Source organism: Stegastes partitus, unplaced genomic scaffold (genome assembly GCF_000690725.1).
Source record: "Stegastes partitus isolate 25-593 unplaced genomic scaffold, Stegastes_partitus-1.0.2 Scaffold1562, whole genome shotgun sequence".
In the NCBI taxonomy this organism is placed as follows: Eukaryota; Metazoa; Chordata; class Actinopteri; family Pomacentridae; genus Stegastes; species Stegastes partitus.
The window spans coordinates 86,173-110,222 of record NW_007579293.1 but is presented as its reverse complement, the minus strand read 5'-3'; the positions used below and the strand labels follow the sequence as shown (position 1 = coordinate 110,222).

The 24,050-nt window shown below is 41.3% G+C and overlaps 1 protein-coding gene across 1 annotated transcript in view; it reads left to right on the top strand.

Annotated features, from left to right (window-relative positions):
* Positions 1-21,702, top strand: part of ahcyl2b (adenosylhomocysteinase like 2b) — a 60,413-nt gene extending 38,711 nt beyond the window's left edge. The window contains exons 3-17 of the mRNA XM_008300588.1: positions 2,871-3,014; positions 4,289-4,389; positions 4,476-4,578; positions 4,698-4,792; positions 5,491-5,597; positions 6,364-6,480; positions 6,648-6,711; positions 7,859-7,947; positions 8,034-8,104; positions 9,147-9,241; positions 12,349-12,447; positions 14,942-15,010; positions 15,739-15,817; positions 16,623-16,743; positions 18,885-21,702. Of these exons, the coding sequence (XP_008298810.1) occupies positions 2,871-3,014; positions 4,289-4,389; positions 4,476-4,578; positions 4,698-4,792; positions 5,491-5,597; positions 6,364-6,480; positions 6,648-6,711; positions 7,859-7,947; positions 8,034-8,104; positions 9,147-9,241; positions 12,349-12,447; positions 14,942-15,010; positions 15,739-15,817; positions 16,623-16,743; positions 18,885-18,891 (1,361 nt within the window). The 3' untranslated portion in view covers positions 18,892-21,702. The remainder of the gene's footprint in view (positions 1-2,870; positions 3,015-4,288; positions 4,390-4,475; positions 4,579-4,697; positions 4,793-5,490; positions 5,598-6,363; positions 6,481-6,647; positions 6,712-7,858; positions 7,948-8,033; positions 8,105-9,146; positions 9,242-12,348; positions 12,448-14,941; positions 15,011-15,738; positions 15,818-16,622; positions 16,744-18,884) is intronic.
* Positions 21,703-24,050: the final 2,348 nt, after the last annotated feature.

Below are 24,050 nucleotides of genomic sequence, written 5' to 3'. Positions count from 1 at the left end.
TACTGATAATTGTGTTTCCAAAAGTGTACAAAAGACTGTGATTACAAAGGAAGCAACAGTCTTAATTAACTCCACAGAAATTGGCCGTAGTCCTGTGTGTTTCATATCTATATTTGTGAGTTCAGCTCTGTATTTGCATGGCAGCTTTGTACCCCTCTCTCATTTTGGATTTGTTCCAGTTCCTCCTCCTACTAAATTTTACCTTCATTTACTTCTTCTTTCTTTTCTTTCCACTCTTATTCCTACAACCAGCGCAGGACTCCCAAGAACCTTCCTCTTCATCCTCAGGCTTTGAAATCATTCCTAAACAAATGATCTGTTTCTTTCTCTAAGATACTGAGATAGTGATGAATGCACTAAGTCCATATTTATTCCAGACACATAGTATTTCTCTTTTTTTGGCTTCTTATGTCAGCATTTTAACTATTACCGGCAGCTGTTGTAAAGCGAGCGAAACCTTGTGAGTGCTGCCAGAATTCAGGTTATTTTCAGACACTTGTGCAACCCTTTGAACTCTGCTTTATGCTTTCTTTCTTCTCTCCTCCCTCTCTGCTGATTCCCTGTCTTCTCCCATAACTCCCTCACCAGAGTGATTTTTATTTCTCTGATGGTTCCCACAGTAGAGACCACACTCAATACACCAGTCGAGCTTTTCCCAAGTACGCTTTGCTATGGGTTCTGTTTAACATGGGTTCTGTAGAACATTTGAGTCACCTTGTAAGTTTAAAATATTAGTGTTTGATTGTAAAATAAGATCAATATATATAGCATAAGACATTAACCGTCAAAACCTGCTGGCGAGTTTGAGAAGCATATTTGGGAGATCACCAAAATTACACCGTTTATTCAAGCAAGAAACTGTAAAAACAGGAAATATCGTCAGTTTTTCAGCTTTCTGACACATGAACTAAACACGTGTAATGCACAGTAGCATAGTAAAAATTTAAACCAAAGCGCAAAGTTGTGGTGTTTCCAACAAAATCGCTTTTTTCTACATTTAGACTTTGCCAGAAACAAATCATCTGGACTAACGAGATTCCATCCATCTATTATCTATACACCCTTTAATCCTCACTAGGGTCATGGGGGGCTGGAGTCTATCCCAGCTGACTCAGGGTGAAGGCAGGGGACACCCTGGACAGGTCACCAGTCTATCACAGGGCTACACTTAGAGACAGACAACCAAGCACACTCACATTCACACCTACGGACAATTTAGAATCACCAATTAACCTCAACATGTTTTTTGGACTGTGTGAGGAAGCCAGAGGACCCAGAGAGAACCCACATTGCACGGGGAGAACATGCAAACTCCACGCAGAAAGATCCCGGGTGTCCTCACCGGGATGCAAACCAGTGACCTTCTAGCTGCAAGGCAACGATGCTAACCACCACTCCACCTTGCAGCTCTAACAAGATTCTGTCTAAAAAATTTAAAAGAATATCTGCATTCCTTGGTGCAACCAGAAAGTCATAAGAGTTACTTGACTGTTCAGCTAAACTTGGGTGAACTGCAGGCTGTGTTTAGACAGAGCAGATAGGAGACAAACTTACAATTTTTCCAGTATTGGTAAGACTTCTAGGCACTTAGAAAAGTATTGTACATGATGATGTGTTTTTTGTAACATAAGAAAATAGAAACTCTAGCGTCTTATTTTTCTTTTTCTTTTTTTTTAACCATTAGTTATGCCATATTGCTCAGATGAGATTTTGGATTTCTCTTCTTCTAGCCATGGTTTTGCTGTATGCACAGAGTTGCAGTACTTTATTGTGCAGGAAAATGCTCAGGAACTGCATGGAGCTTAAAGGGTTAACATATCATAAAAATAAATATTGTGAGAATACATTTCCATGAAGTTAACAGTAGTTGTTATTGTGTTATTATAGGAACATTTTACCGTGAAGAGTTACAGAAGAAATCTTTGTCAGTACAAGGTAGCCTGAGGCCAAGTGTCGCGTTTGATTTACAGCAGTTGTGTTGTTTTAAAGCCTCTTGGTTTTGATTTTATTTGTTTCCCAAAGAGAAATTACGAGGTGCAAAACACATTTCCTTCACTGGCACATTATCTATACCTGGCTGTGTCCCAGTATCCTCTGCAAGTATCAGTACAGCCACCCTCATGATCTGTGCTCACACTCTCCCCCCCCACCCTTTCCTCCTGTCAGTACGGATGGGAGATTTCAAAAGAAGATTTGTCCTAGCAGTTAACTCCTGGATTATTTTTTTTTTTCCTCTCTCTCTATCCTGTCCCCTCGTGGCACAGTACAGCATGTTCCTTCACTTCAGTATTGTTAGAGAGTTGGCAGTCTTATCTGGTGCTGCTCCACGGTCATTTTGAGAGGGTGGTAGGAGTGATATTGGCATCACGTACCTGCTGTACACATGAAGTAGCTCAGCTGTGTAGTGAGTCAGTCTGCAGCACCGGAACCACACCGTGCCAGGCACAGCCGGCGAGCACTGTGGCCACTACTGTTTATATCTCACAGAGGTGCACTGATGCTTCTCTGTGACAGGTTTTCTCTTCATGCTCAAGTGTTAAAAACACATTTGTACACTTGCATACAGTGTGTTTTCTGCTCCAGTGAGATATCATGAAGAGGCTGGAGTTGCTCTGTTAGAGGATATGGTTTGGCGGGCTGCTTTGTAATCAATTAAACTGTCCAGAATCCAACCGAAGTCAAATTGCAGGGTTCAGGAAAGTACAGGCTTTATTCACTGAGGAGAAACTGGCAGCAGGGCCACATTGTCCTTATTTTGCACTTATGAATCCAGTTTAGATTACGTTTACAGAACTTACACACATTTATATTGCAGCGGGACTGTAATGCAGCAGGATTCTAACAGTGTTTTTCTGTTTGGTTATTTGCAGCGGCGTCGTACACGGACAGCTCCGACGATGAGACGTCTCCTCGGGACAAACAACAGAAAAACTCCAAAGGCAACGGAGACTTCTGCATCAAAAACATCAAACAGGCCGACTTCGGGCGCAGAGAGATCGAGATCGCCGAGCAAGGTAAAGCAAACGACTGTAGTGATGTAGGGGGGAAGCTGTAAGTCAGCAGCTTAAGTTTACATCTAAACTTAACTGAAAAAGGACAAATTGCACGTTTTCGTCCTCTACTATCTTACAAATATTAAGAGTCGGCTGCATCAGAATAAATTCACCAATATTTGTAGGAGAATAAATCCAATAAATGATTGTTTCTCAAACCTTAAACAGTGGAAAACGATGTAGAAACCACGATGTTTGTTTTTATGCATTGTCTCCTCATTGGTCCACACAGATCTGAAGTTTAAATGGGTGGATGTTTATGCTTCAAACACATGACAAGTTGTCGGTTTCTGTTGCATTTTATTATATTTTTCTTCAACTGGTACATTGAGTATAAAAAGTTGTTTTTGTGAAAGATTTTTGCTCGAACTCCTCGAGATTGTGGCGCATCGCAAAACATATGTTGCTCTGGACTCAGATCATGTGAATCCACTGAATCAGCCCAATTTCTAGTCATCTTATGCTATAAAAATGTAAATAAATTCATGTATTTGTTCTTCAGTACGCCAGTAAAGGTCTGTGAGCTGTGTTAGGATTACACAGCGATTTCAGTGGACTTTGTAATATTTCCTACATAACTATAGAGTTGCTGCCATCGGTGCTTTCTGAAGCAGAGCGTCTAATGAGGAGGCCTCCTGTTTGTGCAATCAATGCAGTTCTTAATGCGTTTTGTCATCAGTTTTCTTGCTATTATTCGTCAAACATTGAAGATGACTCTCTGTATCTGTACTCAGCGGCAGCAGCTGAGCGCAAACACACAGGAATGATGCAGACAGATGGGCATGTTTCATCATCGTGCTGGCTTTGTTTTGAAGTGGAGGCTAGCGGTTGTAAAACGTAGATGCATAGTGAAACGCAACTTGTGTTTTTTGGAATCAAAAATTACTAGAAAGTAGCCAGCTGGATGCAAATAAGAAAGTTTGGAAAGCTCTTCTTGCTCGTCTGCTCTGCTGGGTGGCCATATGCCTCGTACCCCTCAACACCGTTTAAAACCAAAAACATGCTACTAACATTATCCCCTAATTACTCCACAAAATACGCAGAGAGCCTCCGCTGAACCCTGCAGGCCGCACACACACATTATATCCTCAGTATCTCTTTCAGCTGGATGAGTCGATGGATTAGCGATGAAGTATTAGAAGGATTAAATGATGGGAATTCCTTAACTATCCAGCTTGATTCCTGTATCCACTTATGCCTGCTTGCATGGGTTTTCTTCTTCTTCTTCTTTTCAGAGATGCCAGCGCTGATGGCTCTGAGGAAGCGAGCCCAGGGGGAGAAACCCCTCGCCGGTGCCAAGGTGGTGGGCTGCACCCACATCACTGCCCAGACTGCTGTGAGTAAACACTCGGTCGCAGCCTCAACACAACATTCACCCAAAAGCTGCAGCAGAACCTCAAACATCCTTTTTCTTCTGCTCAGGTGCTGATGGAGACTCTGTCAGCTTTGGGGGCTCAGTGCAGATGGGCGGCCTGCAACATCTACTCCACCCAGAACGAAGTGGCAGCTGCCCTGGCAGAGGGAGGTGTGACATCTGACCTTTTCTTCTTAAAATATTCATGCACTGTCCCTCTTTCACATCACGCTCTCATTCATTACTTTCCCACACTTTCCATATGAAACGCTTCCTGTCTCCTTTCCTAGGTTTCAGCGTGTTTGCGTGGAAGGGTGAGTCAGAGGACGACTTCTGGTGGTGCATCGATCGCTGTGTCAACGTGGAAGGCTGGCAGCCCAACATGGTAGCACACCTACACTCTGAATAAAGCCTATTAAATCACGACAAGAAAGTGTTCTTGCATCCTGGTGGCGCACAACATCTGCTATATCTGATATCTAGATCTTTTCAGCTAAGAAGGTACCTTAGAAAGTCCTCAATCTCACCAGAAAACATCACAGGAGAAAGATTGCAATATTTCTCAACTTATTCTCCTTTACTTTCATGCATTACTTCATCCTTCAGTGTCCCAAAACACAGAAGCCATAACTTTGCCAGCAGATGCGTTTGCTTTGATTCTTTGATTCAGGATCCCATGTTTTATCCTGGGCCACAGATCTGCTGACATCAATCTGAAAATACACCAGAAGTGTCCTCAAAATATCCATTTTCTTCAGTTTCTGATCTGGCGTCAACCTTCTGAGTAAAAGATGACAAACATTTTTGCTTTTGAGGACAGTGATATAAGGCAGTTTTGCCCGAAAACCAGAATTTCGCCCTTTGTTTTCGGGTGAGGCCTGAGAACTTCTTAAAGTACCCTCTTGAATTGGTTCTATTTTAACATCAGGCTACTGTGAGAAGCTCACCAGATATGGACATAAACACATAGTTTTCTTTGTTAAAAATGTTGAAATGTCTCATTTGACCATGAAACTTCAAGTTTTAAACAGTTTCTTTCTGTCTTTTCCTGCCCTAATCACCTTCTCCATGACTGTCTGGTAGATCTTGGATGACGGTGGAGACCTGACTCACTGGATTTATAAAAAATATCCCAACATGTTCAAGAAGATCAAGGGCATAGTAGAGGAGAGTGTCACCGGCGTGCACAGGTAGGACATGGAGCCTGCACTCGTCTTTGTAAAGCAATGTTTTAGTAAAAGTAGATGTTGAATATTGCTTCGCTTCACATAATACCAGTTCTGTGCATCCTGAATGAGAGATGTACAAGTAAATATTTACACAAACCCACACATTGACAACCACACTCAGTGGCTCACGTAGTCTCTGGTGTGGTAACATCGCCATCTAGTGGTGAAAATGTTGAACACTGACAGTTTGTTGTTAGTGCACGATGGCAGGATGGCTGTGTTTGCAAATCAAACTTAGACAATTAACATATTCTGTTTGATTTACACAAAATAATACACATGAGTAATAAATAATGAAATTTTTTTTCTGTAAGGATTACTTAATTATTGCTTCACATCATAAAAGGTGCCGTGATTTATTGATTAGTTGTCAACTATTATACTAAGCACCACCTATTTTGATCATCGAATAATCAATTTAAAGTCATCCTTTAAAGGAAAAATCTAAAATCCTCACATTCCAGCTTCTTAACTGTTAATATTTCCTGGTTTCTTTACTTTATAACAGTAAACTGAATATATTTGGATTGTGGAGAAAAGGAGGACGTCATCTTACCAGCATTTTTCACCATGTAGTGACATTTTACAGACCAAACAACTGCTTGTTTAATTGAGAAAATAATGGACAAACGGTCATTAGTTGCAGCCCTAGCTGTTGTGTAATATTCTGCCATCAAGCACAGTTTTAATCCTCTGGTTTTTGTGTGTGTTTCTCATGTGTCTGTAGGTTGTACCAGCTGTCCAAAGCAGGAAAACTGTGCGTTCCAGCCATGAATGTCAACGACTCAGTTACCAAGCAGAAGTTTGACAACCTCTACTGCTGCAGAGAGTCCATCCTAGACGGGTACGAAGCCGTCTCCTGTTTAACCTCATTAACGATTACAAATCAGACCGTGTTTGTTGTTCAACATTTAGTGTTGCAGGGCAATTACACCCACCTCCACTCTGCAAGAAACAATGTGATTAAATATTAGGCTGCCAGTGTGGTATAAATAGTGTTTCTGCCTTCAGGCTGAAGAGGACCACAGACGTCATGTTTGGAGGCAAACAGGTGGTGGTGTGTGGATACGGAGAGGTAAGACTTATGTTCCCGTACACACCGAGTTTTCGCTTAAAGGTTGAAATGCTGGAGGCTTTTCCTTCTTCCTGATGTACAAATCAGGTGAAATCCCATTAAAACCATGATAAATCCTGAGAAAAATGGACGAATTTAGATAGTTTTTCCCCAGTTTGAAGGCATCTGACTCAGAACAGAGATGTTGCAGATAGATAGATAGATAGATAGATAGATAGATAGATAGATAGATAGATAGATAGATAGATAGATAGATAGAAAAATAAGGTGCAAATCGCGCTGGCAGAAGAGCCCAGTTACTGCAAAATACAGTATAACAGTAAAAATAAGTGGATGAATAAGCATGCAGAAGGAAGTCAAGACAATTTAGTAATGACAGACTGACTAAATGCCATTTTGAGATAATGGGCTATAATAGGATCCTGGCTCATGGGGTTTATGAACGAAAAATGTGAGCAGATGGGTCGGAAATGGAAAGTGACTCGACACACTTACCAAAACATCCGATGTCAGTCCGTTTACCAGAATAGTCGAAGGAGACGCTGCAATCTGATGATAAATGCTGCTGTGAAGTGCACTCAAACCCTCTAAAAGTTATTATAGTCCAGTTTTTTCATTACTAGTGGGCATTTATTTTGTTGGTTCATCTTTTTATTTACAGTAAGTACACATCAAATATTGTTTTATATATCGTCCATCTCCTGGCCTTCTCGCTGTATGTTGCCTTCAGTGTTGGATGGTGGGAAATCCATATCTGTCAACCACTAGAATTTAGTATTCAGAAGGTGGATTTATACTTTAATAATAGAAAACAGGCAGTTGGTCGCCGCTTCTGTAGGAAAATTAATATTCAAGATTTTTTAATTGTCTCAACCTTATAACAGAATAAATGTTAATAGAATCACTGAGGAAAACTGTGGGAAAGGTACAGATTCTGGTAGGCTACTGAGTTTCCTAAATAATTTTCCGTGGTGTCATCAGAGCGGATAAGGACTTTAATCCATTTTGGATCCAGTCAGGCAGAGGTTATATTGACACATAGACTCCTAAAGACATCCACTCACACACATCCTGGACAGTTTCAGCGTCTGATATGACATTATGTCGTTTTCTCTGTTTACTGCACATTTATCTTTCTCCTCCTCAGGTTGGAAAAGGCTGCTGCGCTGCCCTCAAAGCAATGGGCTCCATCGTCTACGTCACAGAGATCGACCCCATCTGTGCCTTGCAGGCCTGGTAAGCTTCTGTCTTTTTCAGCTTTCTTCTGGCATACTGTTGGTGTTGACACTGCCTCAGTCTTCTTCTCTGTCCACCGATCGCAGCATGGACGGCTTCAGGCTGGTGAAACTCAACGAAGTCATCAGACAAGTGGACATCGTCATCACTTGCACAGGTTTGTTCCGCCTCTATCTCTTCTATTTGCCTCTCATTCACTTGTGGCCGGTGAAGTTGAAATTTACGAGCAGTTCTGCATCATAATCGTTGGATTGCTGACTAATCGCCTCACAGCAGCCGTACAAGGATTTGTCCTGTCGGCTTTTGTGCTGGGACATAATCCACAATTAACAGTGCATAAATAAACAGTGTCAGACGAGAGGACCAACTCGGGAGGGTGCAAGACATAAAACAGCCAGTCACAGTGTTCCGTCTGCACCCATTCAGGGTGAACAGACACATATTCGGTCATCAGTCTGCGGCAGTTACTAATCAAGTTCTCAGGTCAGCAGCCAGGGAGCCGAACACTTAATTGGAGCAGAGAATTACTTGTGTCTCTGCTTCATTACCTAATGCTGCTGGGAGGCCTGCAGCAGAGAGAGGCCCGTGTTCAGGGTCGAACCGCAACTGAGCGGGAAAGATAATAAAAGAATGCATGGAGCTAGCGGGAACTTTTTACTGTTAAACTTTCAAAGTGTTGAGAAATATAGAAAACGGGGCGGGCAGCAGCTCTAATGAGGTCACATACTCATAGCAGTCGAAGCAAAACTCAAACAGCTTGTTAGATTCATGTAGTAAAATGAGCAAAACACACATTGCAGCTCATTTAGATGATGTTTATTTATGTTTAACTGTTTTTTTTTATGTTATTTGTTCATTTTAGGAGCCTTTTTTCGAAGAATTTAGCTCCTTTTTATCTAAATATCAGATGCAAAAAGACGCGTTCAAGTCCTTTTAAAATGTGCTGTGCAGACAGGTGGAACATCTGAGTCACATTTGCAGACCTAATTAACTGTGCTCAACGTCTGAGATAAGTAATTAAATCATGTGAGGTAACTTTTTTTTTTTTCATGCCCCAGATTCTCTATATCAGGTTTTTGAAACTTATTCAGGCCCTCTCCACCGTAGCATCTGATAAAACCGCTCGTCTTTTTCTTTCTATCTTCTTTTTTTTCCCCCCCAGATAGTGTTGTAATCGCTTGTTCTTTGCGTCCTCACAGGCAACAAGAACGTGGTGGTGAGAGAATACCTCGACCGCATGAAGAACGGCTGCATTGTCTGCAACATGGGACACTCCAACACCGAGATCGACGTGGTTAGTCATCACTTATCAAATCAAGTCACGCTGAAGTTCAGGTCAAACGCTCGTCTCGTGTCAGAACGGCTGTTCTCTTAGAAGATAAAACGGATGCAACGGAACAAATCTGCGATATAGAAACCAAAACACGAGCAGCTCCCGGCAGCTCGTCGAAAGTCGTCCCGTCGGTAACGCTTGACCTTGAGCATTGATTGTTCAGTGTTGTCATGGTAACTGACAGCTTAGTTTGAGGAAGTGGGAATTGCAGTGACCGACTGATCCAGAACCCGCAATCGTAGCCAGATTAGGGAATGGGGCCTCAAAATTCCACCCAGTTGTATGGAATCAGGGAAAACTCCTAACAGAGAAACTGTAAAATACATGAGTGGGACTTTATGTGAAAGATAAAGATCTTCCAGTTTCTGCCTCAAAGAAGTTCTAACGTATATAGATGAGGATGAAAACATTTGAATATGGCTGTATTCTAGTGTTCTCAATTCAGATTCTCTTTGTTGAAGTCGGTTAGTTACTGCAGTAACAAAATCCTGCTTTTACATGAATCCATGAGTAATAATAATCTGATGATATAATGTATTATAGCAGTCACAGGAGAGGTTTTTCAGCATTTTGTACTTTGACTTTTAACACTGAAGTATCACACAGGCCACCTTGACTTTTTTTTGTTATTTTGGCTGTGAAATAGTCAGAAAGTATACAATGAGTGATTGCTTTTGTCCCGTTTTTCTCTGTAGCCCAAATGGTTGAGAAGCTACAGTAGCATGAAGCCCACATAATAAAATCGAGGCAGAGCTGATTTTTTTTTTGTCTGTCTTCAGACAGCAGTAACTTGTGAGTGCATTGTGCTATCATAATGCATTGATTATCCCCTTAAAACTCGTCTTCTCTTCTTTCAGAAACCGTTTGAATTTTCTCTTGAGCACAAACTGTAACGGAATAATGGCAATTCAAACAGCATTTGTAAAATGGGGAGCGGCGGCGGTTTGATGGTGTTTTAAGTGTTAACAGCATTTTCCAGAGTATCATAACATACTTTCACTCAAAGTAACATTTTCAGTGCAGTACTTTTTGCCTATCTGTGTTTGTCAAGCTAAACAATCACTTAATAATGATACGATTTAGTACAGTCACTGTGTTTTTTAACCAGTGAGGTTAAGCAGCCACAGCCTGACTGCACATCCTCTTTAATGAAGGTGTTGACGTAGATCAGTGGGTTTGTTGTGGGAAGTGACTCTCACTCGGTGTGTGAGAGAGGTAGCAGCATGTTGTTGCAGTGACAGTAAAGTGTTGCTATAAGGGTGATAAAATTACTTTAGTCGGCTGTCTAGATGAGCTGAATAGTTACAGAAAGTCTTTGTGTTGAAGAGAATAAAGAGTCCCTGTTCATGTCATGCTACTGTGGCATCCTCCTGCATTCTTTATAGTAGAGTTGTATGAGATGCTGCTTACACAGACAGATGTTAGCTGCAGAAACACGGAGCTACAGAAAGTAACCACGACGACAGCAGCGTTTTTTTCTTGATTATATTTTCATGTTGACTTTAGCCATTTAGTCCAACAACAGTGGAGTCTAATCTTGTTCCTGTGAAGCATTTTGAAGCAGAATTCGCTAAATTTAAGGTGATTTGTTCCGAGAAAAAACTAAACAATTTGTTCTGTTAGTGCTCCCCCTGCCACAAAGGGATTCGTTAGCCATCTATGTCAAACTGGAAAGACCATCACCTAACAGAGGTGGAGGTCTGAGGCGTCACCTCTCACCTGTTTACAATTCAGTCCTAAGATCTCTCCCCAGGAAGATGAAACCACATTCACACCTAATCACAAAAGACCCTAACGAATCCCTTTGTGGCAGGAGGAGCACTAACAACTCACATAACAAGCGGGAGGAGTAACAAACCCCCAATTGAAACCGAAACTCAGGTGTTAATGACTCTTCAAGGATATAAGTATCTGGAACTCCCAACTAGTCAGTCAGAACTGATGAAGCCTCTTGGATGAGAGGTGAAACATCAACTCAAGCAGGTCCAGTTGCTACGATTAATCTACCAGAATTGCCTTTGTAAAGCCCTTTGTGAACTTTGTCTGTAGAAAGGGCTTTATAAATACATTTTACTTACTCGCTAATTAAGCAGCATTCAAATCACATGACTAACATTGAAGAAGGACAGCAGTAGGTATAGTGGAGGTGTTTGCCAGCACAAGGGACATTTGTTTAGGAACTGATGAGCAGAATTGACATTAAACTTTCTGAGTTATTCTGTTAGAACTGGTTCTAATTTGGAACCAGTTCCAGATGCCCAACCCTTATTTACATAACGGTAACTAGAACATGCTTCAAGCCAAACAGTGCAAATTACCTCAATACCATCTACATCTAGTCAGCTACACCTTTATGAGATTCCAGACCAACCTACATGAAATGAACTGATCAAACTGCTTTTTTTTTTTTAAGACACAAACCGATCTATCCACGTGTGCCACGTTCATAATGACAAAAATGTAAACATCTTTATGTGCCGTGCTACGCTGCTTTAAACTAGCTTAAATGGGTCACCGGCGACATAGTGGCTGTTTAGAGGTCAAGGTTTTTTTAAAGATAAAGATGAGTAGAGCTCTTTCTGTCCTCTGAGTAGTGTGGCTATCACACTGCACTTAAACTACAATGACTGTTACTGTCCTGATCTTTAATGACAGTTGTGATCCTACAGCTTGATGTCAGTGTGTCCGAGAAGCTTAATGCTGATGTAAAGTCATAAAACAGACGGAGGGTTTTATTTTAATTGTAGGCTTTTAACTCATGCACAGTGTTCAACAGTGAATGCAACATAAAAAGAGAGTGGGATTATAGAAATGAGATAAAAATAATGGTTGTGGTGCTCTGATTTTTTTTCTGCTGATCATAAAACGTTGACACAGAAATGCTTGAAATGGAAAAATATAGGAGCAATGAAAGGATTTTTTTTACACAATGATGAAGAAAATACACATATGAGAGGAAGCCATGAGTCACTCCAAACCTGGAAAAGACAAAACATGATAGATGGAGGATAGTTCAGCACAACAGAAATGAAACAAAAATCATTGATGATGTTGTTCTCACCTTTTAGGCGAGCCTGCGGACTCCTGAGCTGACCTGGGAGAGAGTCCGCTCTCAGGTGGACCATGTAATCTGGCCCGACGGCAAGAGGATAGTCCTGCTGGCAGAGGTACTGCACACAAAGACACACAAACGGAGGGCACTGATTGATCGCATCAGTGCAACAAAACAACAGTTTACACCCAAAGCAGTGTGACCACATGTGAACCAGATACTGTTTTTAGCGGTTTGTTTGTAAAGCACAACAATCTCTGGGAGCCAGTAGCGTCACTCACCGTAGTGAATGTTTTGTCAAGCCTGTTACTTGCGGTAGAATCAGACAATTGCGCTCAGTCACATTTAATAAACATCTAAGTAACAGCTAAGCCCCAAAACCTGCTGCTTGTTTTGAAAGGCTTGTTATCTTTTTCTTTTTTTTTTTTTTTCCGCTGAATTACAACATTTATCCAAGACAGACATTATGAAAACAGAAATAATCACTAGATTTGTAAATTTTTGATGGTTCTTGAACTAATAATCTGTCACATGCCATTCTGTCGGCAAACTTAACCAAATCTAAAATTGTGATATTTCGTCAAAATCACTTTATTCTACCTGGCTCATTTATAAAAAAAAAAATGTCAAAAAGGACTTTATTTTGTTAGTATTGTGACTATTTGACAGTGTATTGACCCATTTGTTTGACCCGTGGTTTTCAACGTCTGTAATCCTTCAGAAAGGAAGCGGTGTTATAGGGTGGTGCATTGGTTGGTAGTTTTGAGAAGAAACGCTGTTAAAATCACAGTGATGATGATGAATGGAAATGCCTACATTTTCATGCACACAAAGCAAGTTTTTAATCACCATAATTACACCATTTATCATAGAAAGAAACTAAAAGCAGCACGATTTTTCATATCTTCAACTTTCTGGTCCTTGAACTAATCATGTGTAGCTTTCATCTGGAAAACAACCAAATCTCAGCTCAAAATAAGTTGCTAAGCAGATTTTTCAAATAAAAAAAATTCTACGCTGCTCCTTGCATCTGTGAAGCCATGAGGGACTCAGCTGCAGCCAACAGTCTTTTGACAAAACTTCAGGGACTTTTTGGCTGAACTGCAGACAGTGTTTAGCAGATAGGAAGCAAATAAAAAATGTAAAGAGTTAAATAACTGTAGCATGTAGAGTCAGTTGGTAAAACCTGACAGCTGATGTACACGTTGATTCCAGGCTTTTCCATTTTTGTAAAGTAAATAATCAAAGTGTAGCTTTCTTTCTTTCTTATGATTTATGACCGTTTAACAAGCTTCCATTCTGCAGTGAAAAATGAGCCCACCGTGAGTAAAAATACCCAGAGGGATACAGTTCATCAAAAATCTTCAAACTTAGTCAACAAGTTGTGGAAAACCCCATTTTCAACGCATATGTGCACACTGAGCTTTGCACCCTCATGCTGCAGGTGGAGGTGAGGGTGGTGAGTCGGTGTGACAGAATGAGAGCAGTCTGACTGGGCCAGACAGACAAGCTGCCAACCTGCTGACGCCTTTGTCTGCGAGTCCGTTTGATGTGCAGCAGGTTTAAACCACATCAGTAGATCCCATCGTCCATCCTCACCTCACCTCAGCTTCACATCGTACTCTGTTCCGAACCTGAATCCAGAAACGCTGTTTATTTTAAGTTGTAATTATTTAGCATGTCTGGAATCAGTTTTTCTTTTAAGTGTTGTTTCTTAATTCATTCCTCTTTGTCTTACAACACAATGTACCAGAACACACTCATGCATGTATTTATACACATTCATGAGCTGTACGTGACTCCGTTGTTAAAACTGAGACGGGCCACAAAGACAAGTTTGTGCAGGCGAGTTGTGAAGTCTCTCTGTGTGTGCATAATACAAGACACAGTGAGATTCTTCCACACATGAAAACACACATTCCTTTAAAACCGTATCGAAATGATGTGCCCACATTAGCCCAAAGTTATTCATACCCCTGATAGAGTTCTATTCTGGCGGTAAAATACACAAACAAGTGACAAAGGACAGTTGTTTTTTAATATTTTTACTAAAGGTCCCATCTCCAAAATCACTTATACCTCTTGATATTGAAGCATTTCCAGCCAAAACAAACCTATTGGTCCAATAAAGCCTCAGTTTGCACCAACATTTGGCACAGATATGAATAATTTGGGGCTGAACACAGTGTGAGGTTCAGTGTGTGAGCTGGACATTAAATCACATCCACAGTTTCTGTTCTGCTTTGCAACAACAAGGAAACTTTTCTCTGTTCCCCTTCTTCCTACAGTAGTTCAGCTTCAGGACAATCCAGCAGCTACATCAGCTGCAGAAAAAAAACAATCCTCATTGCTTTCATCTCTTAGTACGATGATGCCCAGTGGTAACTTCCACAGAAGCTGAGGGAAGATAAACTGCTGAAGGTTTAATTAGAATAATTAAAACACAAAATGGCTTCAAAGACTTTTTGATGATGTTTCTTTGATTAACTGGAATGAAGTCAGTTTGACACAACAGCCTGTTTGATGAGGGACTCTGAGATCTGAGCTGATTCATCCCTTGTTTTGTGTTCACCAACTTTTTTCTATGTTTTTTTTTTCTTCCTCTCCAGGGCCGACTGCTGAACCTCAGCTGTTCCACTGTGCCCACTTTCGTGCTCTCCATCACTGCCACGACCCAGGTACAAACCGTGGATCGCATTGTTGAACATGTTGTGTATTTTCCTCTCTCTTCCTTTTTTGTTTGTTTGTTTGTTGAACCCTCCTGAACCCTCCATTTGAAAAGAACGTTATCTTCTTCTCTACTCAAGAGTTGGTTTTAAATGCAGCTCTCTCTCTACTGGCTTCCTGTGTGTTTCAGGATCTATGTTTATGATTTTGTATGTTTTGAAGGTTTTAAATGGGATTTAGCAGAACTCTTACATTTTCATACCCCAGTTAGAGCACTGAGGTCGACCAGCCAGATGCTCTTAAATGTTCTGGAGATCTAGAAACAAAAGCAGAGGCCATCGTTGTAGCTGCTCTTTACCTCTAGAACACTTTGCTTTTTGTGTAAGAACTGCTGGGACTTTAATCTGAAGACCCATTAATTAAAACTTCACCCCAGACTTTCTTTTATTTAGTTGTATCGTGTTTTTATTCAGAATTTAGTCATTGTGTTTATGTCTGCTGGGTTGCTATTAATAATTGTGCAACACTTTGGTTCAACTCTTGTTGTTTCAAATGTTTTTTATAAATACATTTAACTTGACTACATTGCAGTGAAAAATGAGCCCAGAGGAGCAACAAAAAAACCCCTAAAAAACAACAGCAGCCAGGAGTTTGGAGAGTTTTTGATATCAAAGCCAGAAATTGTTGTGTGTTTTTTCTTGTGTGTACACATGGGTAACAGTTGTGTGTCTGTGCCCAGGCGCTGGCTCTGATAGAGCTGTACAACGCCCCCGAGGGACGCTACAAGCAGGATGTTTACCTGCTGCCCAAGAAAATGGGTAAGATTTCCCTCTTTTCTTTTTTGTTTTTGTCCCGTTTGCATAGGACAGTGAGAAGAGACACAGGAAAGTGTGGGAGAAGAATGGAAGAAGGACTTGCAGCAAAGGTCCATGAGCGGGATTCGAAGCCATGACCACTGCATCGGGGACTACAGCCCCTGTACGTGGGTCGCCAGCTCAACTAGTTGAGCCATAGCAGCGGCCCAGATTTCCCTCATTTCTTAATGTGTAGACGTGAAGCTTTGGCCAAAGAGCTCCTAATGCAGGACTAAGGAATACACTTCATGTCAAATTGTTTAAACGCACAACACGGTGTGACACTGGACCAGTAATGTCGGTCACATAAGTAGCCACCGACCACAGAGATGGACAGGAAGAGATTACAGCCAGTTTGTTTGGCCCAGCGGAAAAAGCCTGCAGCAGATGGAATTCATCCCTTCAGACGACACAGTGGGTCTCATCTGCTCCGTCCAGAGTCGCCGTCTCCCCGGACGACAAAAGCCTTCACAGCAGAACGAGTCCTGTGCGTCCGCATGTATGTGAACAGCTCACAGCATGTCGCCAGCGTCGCCCGTCACGTTCCTCATACATAGTAAAGAAAAGCAGCCAAATGTAGGTCAGGCTGTCAGCGACTGCTGCTGTTGCTGCTGCTGCCGCCACAGTAAAGATGAGACGAGGGAGGAAGCGAGAAGACAGAAGAAAACCAGCAAATCCCAGTTACCTCCCTGCTGCCTCCTCATTTAAAGCATTAGTCAACCACAGACGCCGGGTGAATATTAACACGTTCTCTTCTCTCTTTCTCCAGATGAGTATGTGGCCAGTCTACATCTCCCCACATTTGATGCACATCTCACAGAGCTGACTGATGAGCAGGCCAAGTATCTGGGCTTGAACAAGAACGGACCCTTTAAGCCAAACTACTATAGGTACAGAAACAGCCTCGACTCTTGGTCAAAGAGAAAAATCTTGTAAATAAAAGTGCAGCTTTGAGTCCTGTGTGTGTGTGTGTGTGTAAAAGGTTGATTTTCAAAAACTTTCAAACTCTTTTTTAAATCCGGTCGGGTTCCGTTTTCCCCAAAACAATAGATGCAACTAAAAATCATCAGTTGAACTTCTCTAATCTGCATTTATTAGCTGACGAGACGGAAAGCCTTCAGTTCTGAGTGCCTACTGTAGCTACATCCTTACAGTGAGAATCAGTGAATAAGCAAGTAAACAGATATCTTGTTTACTTTGCTTACTGTCTGCTCCAAATCCTGAAGGTCTCGGGTCAAAACTATTATGTTCTTCTGTGATTCAGCCTCCTGGATGTGATTCAGTCAGCAGGATCGTTGACTCACCGCTCTGTTGATCTCTTTGAACTCGAATTCATAAAGACTTTCAGCACTTGACTGGCGTCTCTTTTCTGCTGAGTGCAAATGCCGACTTGCTCTCGGAGCGTTATTTAGACAACATTCAAGAGCGTCATCTTGACTTAATAAGGTCATTTAATCGTTGTCTTAACCTGCAAAGCCCCAAACGGGAAAAACCTGCTTCTTTCCATGTTCGGAAGATATTGAAGATTTGTGAGAATCAGTTTAATTTATCTACCTGGAATATATACATGTGACTTGTCGAGCCAGTTTTCAAACCTTTGCACATCCTCCTTGTGAAAACCTGATCGCTTTCCATTTCCCTCAGAGTCTGGCAACTACCAACTAAAACAGGACACAAAAAAATCTACATTTACGCCTTGATTACTACTGTCTCAGTGCTCTGCTAAAGTAAAACACCCATTTGTGTTTTTAACTTGGCAGATTTGGTGGAAAAAATGACAACTGGATATCAGTTTTCAGTCATTCAGACTTTATTTAAACAATACAGCACTTTTCACACAAATTAAACATTAGACAAAGTTCTTTACGGATGAAAGGACTAAAAATGCAGTTAAACAGTACAAACAACACCTGACATCATGTTATAAATGAAAGACTCAAAAACAGGAAATGAGGAATCACCAGATGAAATTAAATGCAATAAAATAAACATCTATAAATAAAAAATTAAAAAATAGAAAAATAGTCAGTAAAGAACAAAATAGAAGTCATGAAAATAGAACACAATAAAAAGAAATGAAGTAATAAATGATGCATTGAATAGATAAGATGAATAAACAAAGGAATCGATGAATAAATTATTACTGATCAGTCCTGGGCTGCAAGGTGGAGCAGGTGGTAGAACCGTTGACTCGCAGCAAGAAGGTCGCCGGTGAGGCACCCAGGATCTTTCTACGTGGAGTCTCCATGTTCTCCCCGTGCAGCGTGGGTTCTCTCTGGGTTCTCCAGCTTCCTCCCACACAGTCCACACAGTGTGCTTGGTTGTCTGTCTCTAAGTGTAGTCCTGTGATAGACTGGTGACCTGTCCAGGGTGTCCCCTGCCTTCCCTCTGAGTCAGCTGGGATAGACTCCAGCCCCCCATGACCCTAGTGAGGATTAAGCGGTGTATAGATAATATAGATAATGGATGGATGGATAATTAGTCCTGGACCCAACTTTGTGTTTTTGTTATGTGCATTTAAATATGATCTTCAGACATATTCTATCAAACAATTTACTTATTACTGTTGATGAATCACATACATGTCACTAACTTTTATCTCCTTATGGCTGAAGTTAATCCAGAACCTGTTCGTTCCCACTTTAACACTCAGTCAGAACCCAGGCTGCCATTCACTCTTTCTTTTTTATGTGTTTTGACCAAATCAAAACCACAATTACAAGGAAAAATAATGCTAAAAATAAAGAAGAATTAACTTAAAGATTTCTGAGGCTTTTATCGCAGCAATATGACTGAAAAATTACTAAATAGCAAGAAGTGTATAACGTAATGTACTGACATGGCATTTGGGTTCGTTCAGTTACGAGTCATTGCCTTTTCATTCTGTCGTTTGGTAATATGTCCATAAAAAAAAGTCACCAAACTGTCAGGAATCGTGCAGCACCTAACCATAAGAATATATTCTAACGTGAGCTTTCTATTTGTTAACTCTGACTGCTGCTAACTGATGAGTTTTCTCTTTCTTTTAAAGGTATTAAACCAGCGTTGGGGGTGAACTGAGGAAATACTCCATGAATGGCACAGACTCACAGAGAAGAAGGAGGAAGAGGAGGAGGAGGAGGAAGAAGAAGGACGGACAGGATAGTCAACTCACCTGCTTTATATCCGGGGCTGAGGGGGAGGAGCTCTGACCGAGCCCCAGGGGAGGGAAAAGGGGGGAAGGGACCGAGGGGTCGTGGCTTTTCCTTGCGCTTATGGCAGTCGTTTTATTTATTCACACTTGACAACAGTAATAATAGTAATAATAATAATAACATAAACCACTCTGTGGAGCTGCTCCTGCCATTAGCCACGAGCTAGCTCCCCCGGAAGGCGTTTTTATTTCCCTTCCACTCGTCTTTTCGCCATCATTATCTCTTTAGATGCTCATTTGTGTGTCGAGTTGTATGTAAGTCCTCCCCCACTCCCTCCCCATTGCCAGATCTTTTATTGTTTATCTATTAAAGATTAAATTACTGACGCTAAAAAAAAAAAAAAGATATATACTATATTAAAAAAAAACTTGATTTAAAAAAAACAAACAAAAAAATGCGTGTGAATGAAGATGACCTTTTGAAGATTTAGTGACGGACGATTATTTTTTTTTCCTGTCATTATTTTTTTGTTGTTGTTATTGTCTTTTCTTTTCTACTTGTGATTTTGTTTTTCTCTTGTGTAATATTTGAAAGGGGCGGGGCTAGACGTAGTGGGCGGGGTCTCAGGGTCCAATCATATCGTGTATTTTATTTGATTAAGATTCACGTTGTCTGTTTTTAAGCATTTTTTTTTTTTTTTACAATGCGTTCTGTCCCTTCGGATCAGCCTGTAGGTTTTTTTTTTGTTTTTTTTTTTAAGAAACATGACTGGATGGTGACCGGTTCTTCCCACCTGTCACTCAAACCTGCAGTGAAACCATCTCATTGGCTGCCTCTTTCTCCACGTCCAGCTGCTCGCATCATGGAGAGAAGTAATTTTCATTTAGTCTTTTCCTTTAACGAGAATGACTTTAACGCATTAGAAGCATGGCAGGCTGTCGGATCATCACAAGGGTATACTGTATATTTAGATATTTATATAGAAATTAAGATTTTTCTATCTTTTTTTCCTCTTTCCGCGCCATCTAATATCATTACTTTTTGAAAGGCAAAAAAAAAAATCAACATGTCATACAGATAAGCAATTAAATGTTCTAATAATAAGTGTATTAAATGGACTCAAACTCTCATTTTTGAATACTGTGACAAAAAATATTTACAGAAAGTTGTTGCCAGGTCGGTACTTCTACAGATTCCTGCTATCAGGTCCTCATTAAACAGTATGGTGCTGTTAGGATTTACTGTGCTGACCATACACAAACAACACAGCAACGCTTTGGTACTCACAAAATCTGATCTATTTCTTTATTTCCATCCAAGAAACACATTTAGCATTACTGCAAATTGGTGTGCATTGGCCTTTAGAAGTGGATTTTCCGAGTGTAACGAGCTGCCATCCTCTGCAGCTCGTCCCCAGCTGACCTGACAGTCGAAATTAGAAAAGTCCTGACGGTGATTTCACCTGACTGCCAAGCGTCCGGCCCGCTGCTACACCGGCTCTGCACCTGATTCTCTGCTCAGCCTGCCGGGAAACGCTGCCAGCTCAACTTTAACAGAGCGAGATCAAACAAAAACACACAAATATATAGTGACTCATTATCCAGGTCCAAAAAAATTCACTGTACTGCATTACATCCTTTGAACAGGTAGAAAAAGCACAAAAAGCTTTGTTTACCAGCTGAATAAACCCATTTTCTCGCTCAAAAATTCACATTTGCCTGCACATTTCAATTTAGTTTTTGTGACTGATTATAAAACTAACCAAAGCCTTTAAAGGAATAGTTTAACATTTTGGGAAATCATTAAAAAAAAAAGAAGGAATGATATACTGATATACACTCCAACATAGTAGGTAGCAGTGTTAGCATTGGTGTCCTGCCATAAAAATAAGATTTTCAATAATTATCGCGATATTATTGTGATTTCTTTTGCCCGCGATAATCTTATTGTGAAAATCTGCTATCATGACAACCCCATTTCCCACAGTGTCAAACTCTTCCTTTTGTTTACTGCAAAAACAAGTCTGAAAAAAAATTTAAAAGGTGGATACGCCACAGTGGAATAAAACCCCATATTGTGTCACAGTCCGGTGTCACACTGTTCCCTGCCAATGTTTGTGCGTTTTTTCTGTCTCCTTGTGCTGTTGGGAATCTCCTTTTATTTTGAAGTAGTGCGATCTGTCGTCTGGGTGTTCTTCAACCTGTTGTCTTATTTCTTTTTTTTTTCCCCCTCTCGTGCGTTAACGTCTCTTGAGAGAAAGCCGAGGTGATTATAGATGATGTGAGAGTGTCTAAATGTCTCTCTGTATTTGTACACATCCTTTTTTTTTTTTTGTAGGCCATAGTTGCTTTGTTAACAGCTGCCTCAGGATCCTAGCCTGTGCGTTAGGGGGAAGAAACCGTTCTGTTGGCCGCTGCGCTGACCGACTCATGGGTGGGCAGGGGAAGACACCAGCATCGTATATGTATATACCTACTATATACAGATATGACAACCTTTAAAAGTATAGGAAAGTAAAAGAAGAATCGACTCCTGTATTTATTGTTGTAAATCCTCATACAGTGCAAACTGGCGAAAATTCTCAAACATGTTTTAAGTTGTCTAATAAAGAAAAAAAAGAACCCTATGTTTAAATATTGCAAGTGATAATGGTAGATGATGAGCAATAATTAAAAAATTCTGTAATCTTAATGAATAAAAATGTAAAAATTGTAACCTATTTGCGTGAATCTCCTTGATTTCCGCCCGCTGCGTCCACGCTGCAGCTTGTGTGTTTCGGTGTGTTGTCTCAGGGGGGGTGGTTTGTGTAGCAGTTGTATTTATGTGCTGGGGAAGGGGAGCCCATGTGTGCAGCTGCTGAGGTCTGTCAGAGCCACAGTGAGCTCATCTGAGCCAGCAGCAGTCAGACAGGGACGTCTCTGACATCAGCTGAGCTGTTTGTGAGCGTTCATTTATTCTTGGCACATGAGTCTGCATCGGGGGTAGTTTGACGCATGTGGACTACGATTTCATTTAGAGATACTGAACCCACGTGTCGGCACTTCTCTTTAAATGTTTTATGGTCAAATGCTTAAAACAAGGTATGACGCGAGGAACAACATAGTTTTTATGGGTTTTTAAAAGTGGCACCTGGAAGCATGGCGGTAGCAGCATCATGGGGCTGCTCGTTGGCAGCAGGTACTGGAAGGCCTGTCAGGGTAGAAGGTGAAATGAATGCAGCAGAGTTTAGGGAAGTCCACGAGGAAAGCCTGCAAGAAAACTGTGACTTGGGAGAAGAATTGTGTTCTAGCAAGACGCTGACTTGAAGCATAGAGCCAAAGCTACACAGAAGTGGCTGAAAGACAACGGGGTGAATGTTCTGGAGTCAGATCCCAGACCTCGATCAAACTAAGAATATTGTGGCTGAACTTGAAAAGGGCTCTTAACTTATGATCCTCGTACAACCTGATACAATGTTTTCAAAGAAGAGTGAGGTAACATTGCAGTGTCTATATATGTGTGAGGCTGATTGAGATCTATACAAGATCAATGCTGTAAGTGCAGCCACAGGTACAACTTTTAAACACTGACTTGAAGGAGGTGCATTCTAATGCAATCTTTTATTTTCCATTTTATGTTTTTAATTAATTAGACTGTTTCTTCTGGGTTGGACATGAGTTGCTGCCCCAAGTAAAGAAGTCTGAGTATGTCAGGATCTTATTCATGAGTGACTGGAAACTGCAGCATCAGATGGGCAGATGGATTGGGGTAGTACTCCTTGTGTTGTATCGGACCATTGTGGTGGAAGAATTAGCTGAGCCAGAAGGCAAAGCTCTCGATTTACGACTCGATGTATGTTCCTACTCTCACCTATGGCCATGAACTCTGGATAGTGACCATAAGGATCAGATAGCAAGTACTAGCAACCGAGTATTGTAGGGCGGCTGAGCTCAGTCTTAGAGATAAGATGAATAGCTCTGACGTCCAGAAGGAGCTCGGAGTGGATTTGTTGCTCCTTCACAACAAAAGTGGTTAAGGTGGTTCAGACTTTTCATTTGGATGTCTACTGAGTGATTTCCTTCGGAGGTGAACCCGGGGTAGACCAAGAACGCTATGGAAGGACTACATATGTCATCTGACCTGGGAAGGCTTTGGGATCCTCCAGGCAGAACTGGAAAACACTGCTATGGAGAGAGACGTCTGGAATGATCTGCTTATCCTGCTGCCACCACAACCTGATGCCGAATAGGCAGAAAATATGGACCGACAATTTAATTGTGCGTGGCAGTCGTGGCCGCATAAGCAAACGTTAAGAATAAGTGACCAAAAATTGACTATTTGGACAACAGCGATTTGCCGGAGGGGGTAATTATCTCAGCATGGCCACCCCTATCATCAAAATCATCTGGCTCACATGCCACAATCAACGCCATGTTTTTTTGGGTCTGCTGCTGCGTTAGACTCGACACCAACTTGATTTAAGCACCAGTGAAAGAATAATTTAACCATGAGCTCCCTCAACCCCCCACTGCCGAGGCCATGTGGTTCACGTTCCACCAGAAGCTCAGGCCTGCGCCGCCCTGTACGGTTCAATCATGTCATCTCAAGTGGTTTTCACCGTCAGGGGTTTACGTCTGTGCGAGCTGGTAGATGGGAGCGGGTAGCAGCCGACGCACCAACCCCCACCTCCACATATCAATAATTCACTCGCTCAATTGAGGGAAGGGTTGACAGGAGGTGAAGTGGCTGCAGGAGGTCCAAACCTCCACCTCCACCTCCACGTCTGTCCACAGTTAAAGCGGAGGAGTCGGACCAATCAGGATTCAGATGAATGAGCTCATCAAGGCGCCTGAAAGCAGATTGTTTGGGACGTTTGATTACAGAGAAAAAAAAAAATGTCTTGTTTAATGTAAATTAAGGTTGATGCAGGTGTTCGGAAACATCATCCATCCGTCAAAGCTCGTAAATGGTGGCGGCTGTTTTTTTTTTTTAAACCACCATCTGGAGCACGTTGGAGGAAAGTGATGCCATACTAAGCCGGTACATATATACAGGACAAGAATATAAAAACAGCATGTGATATT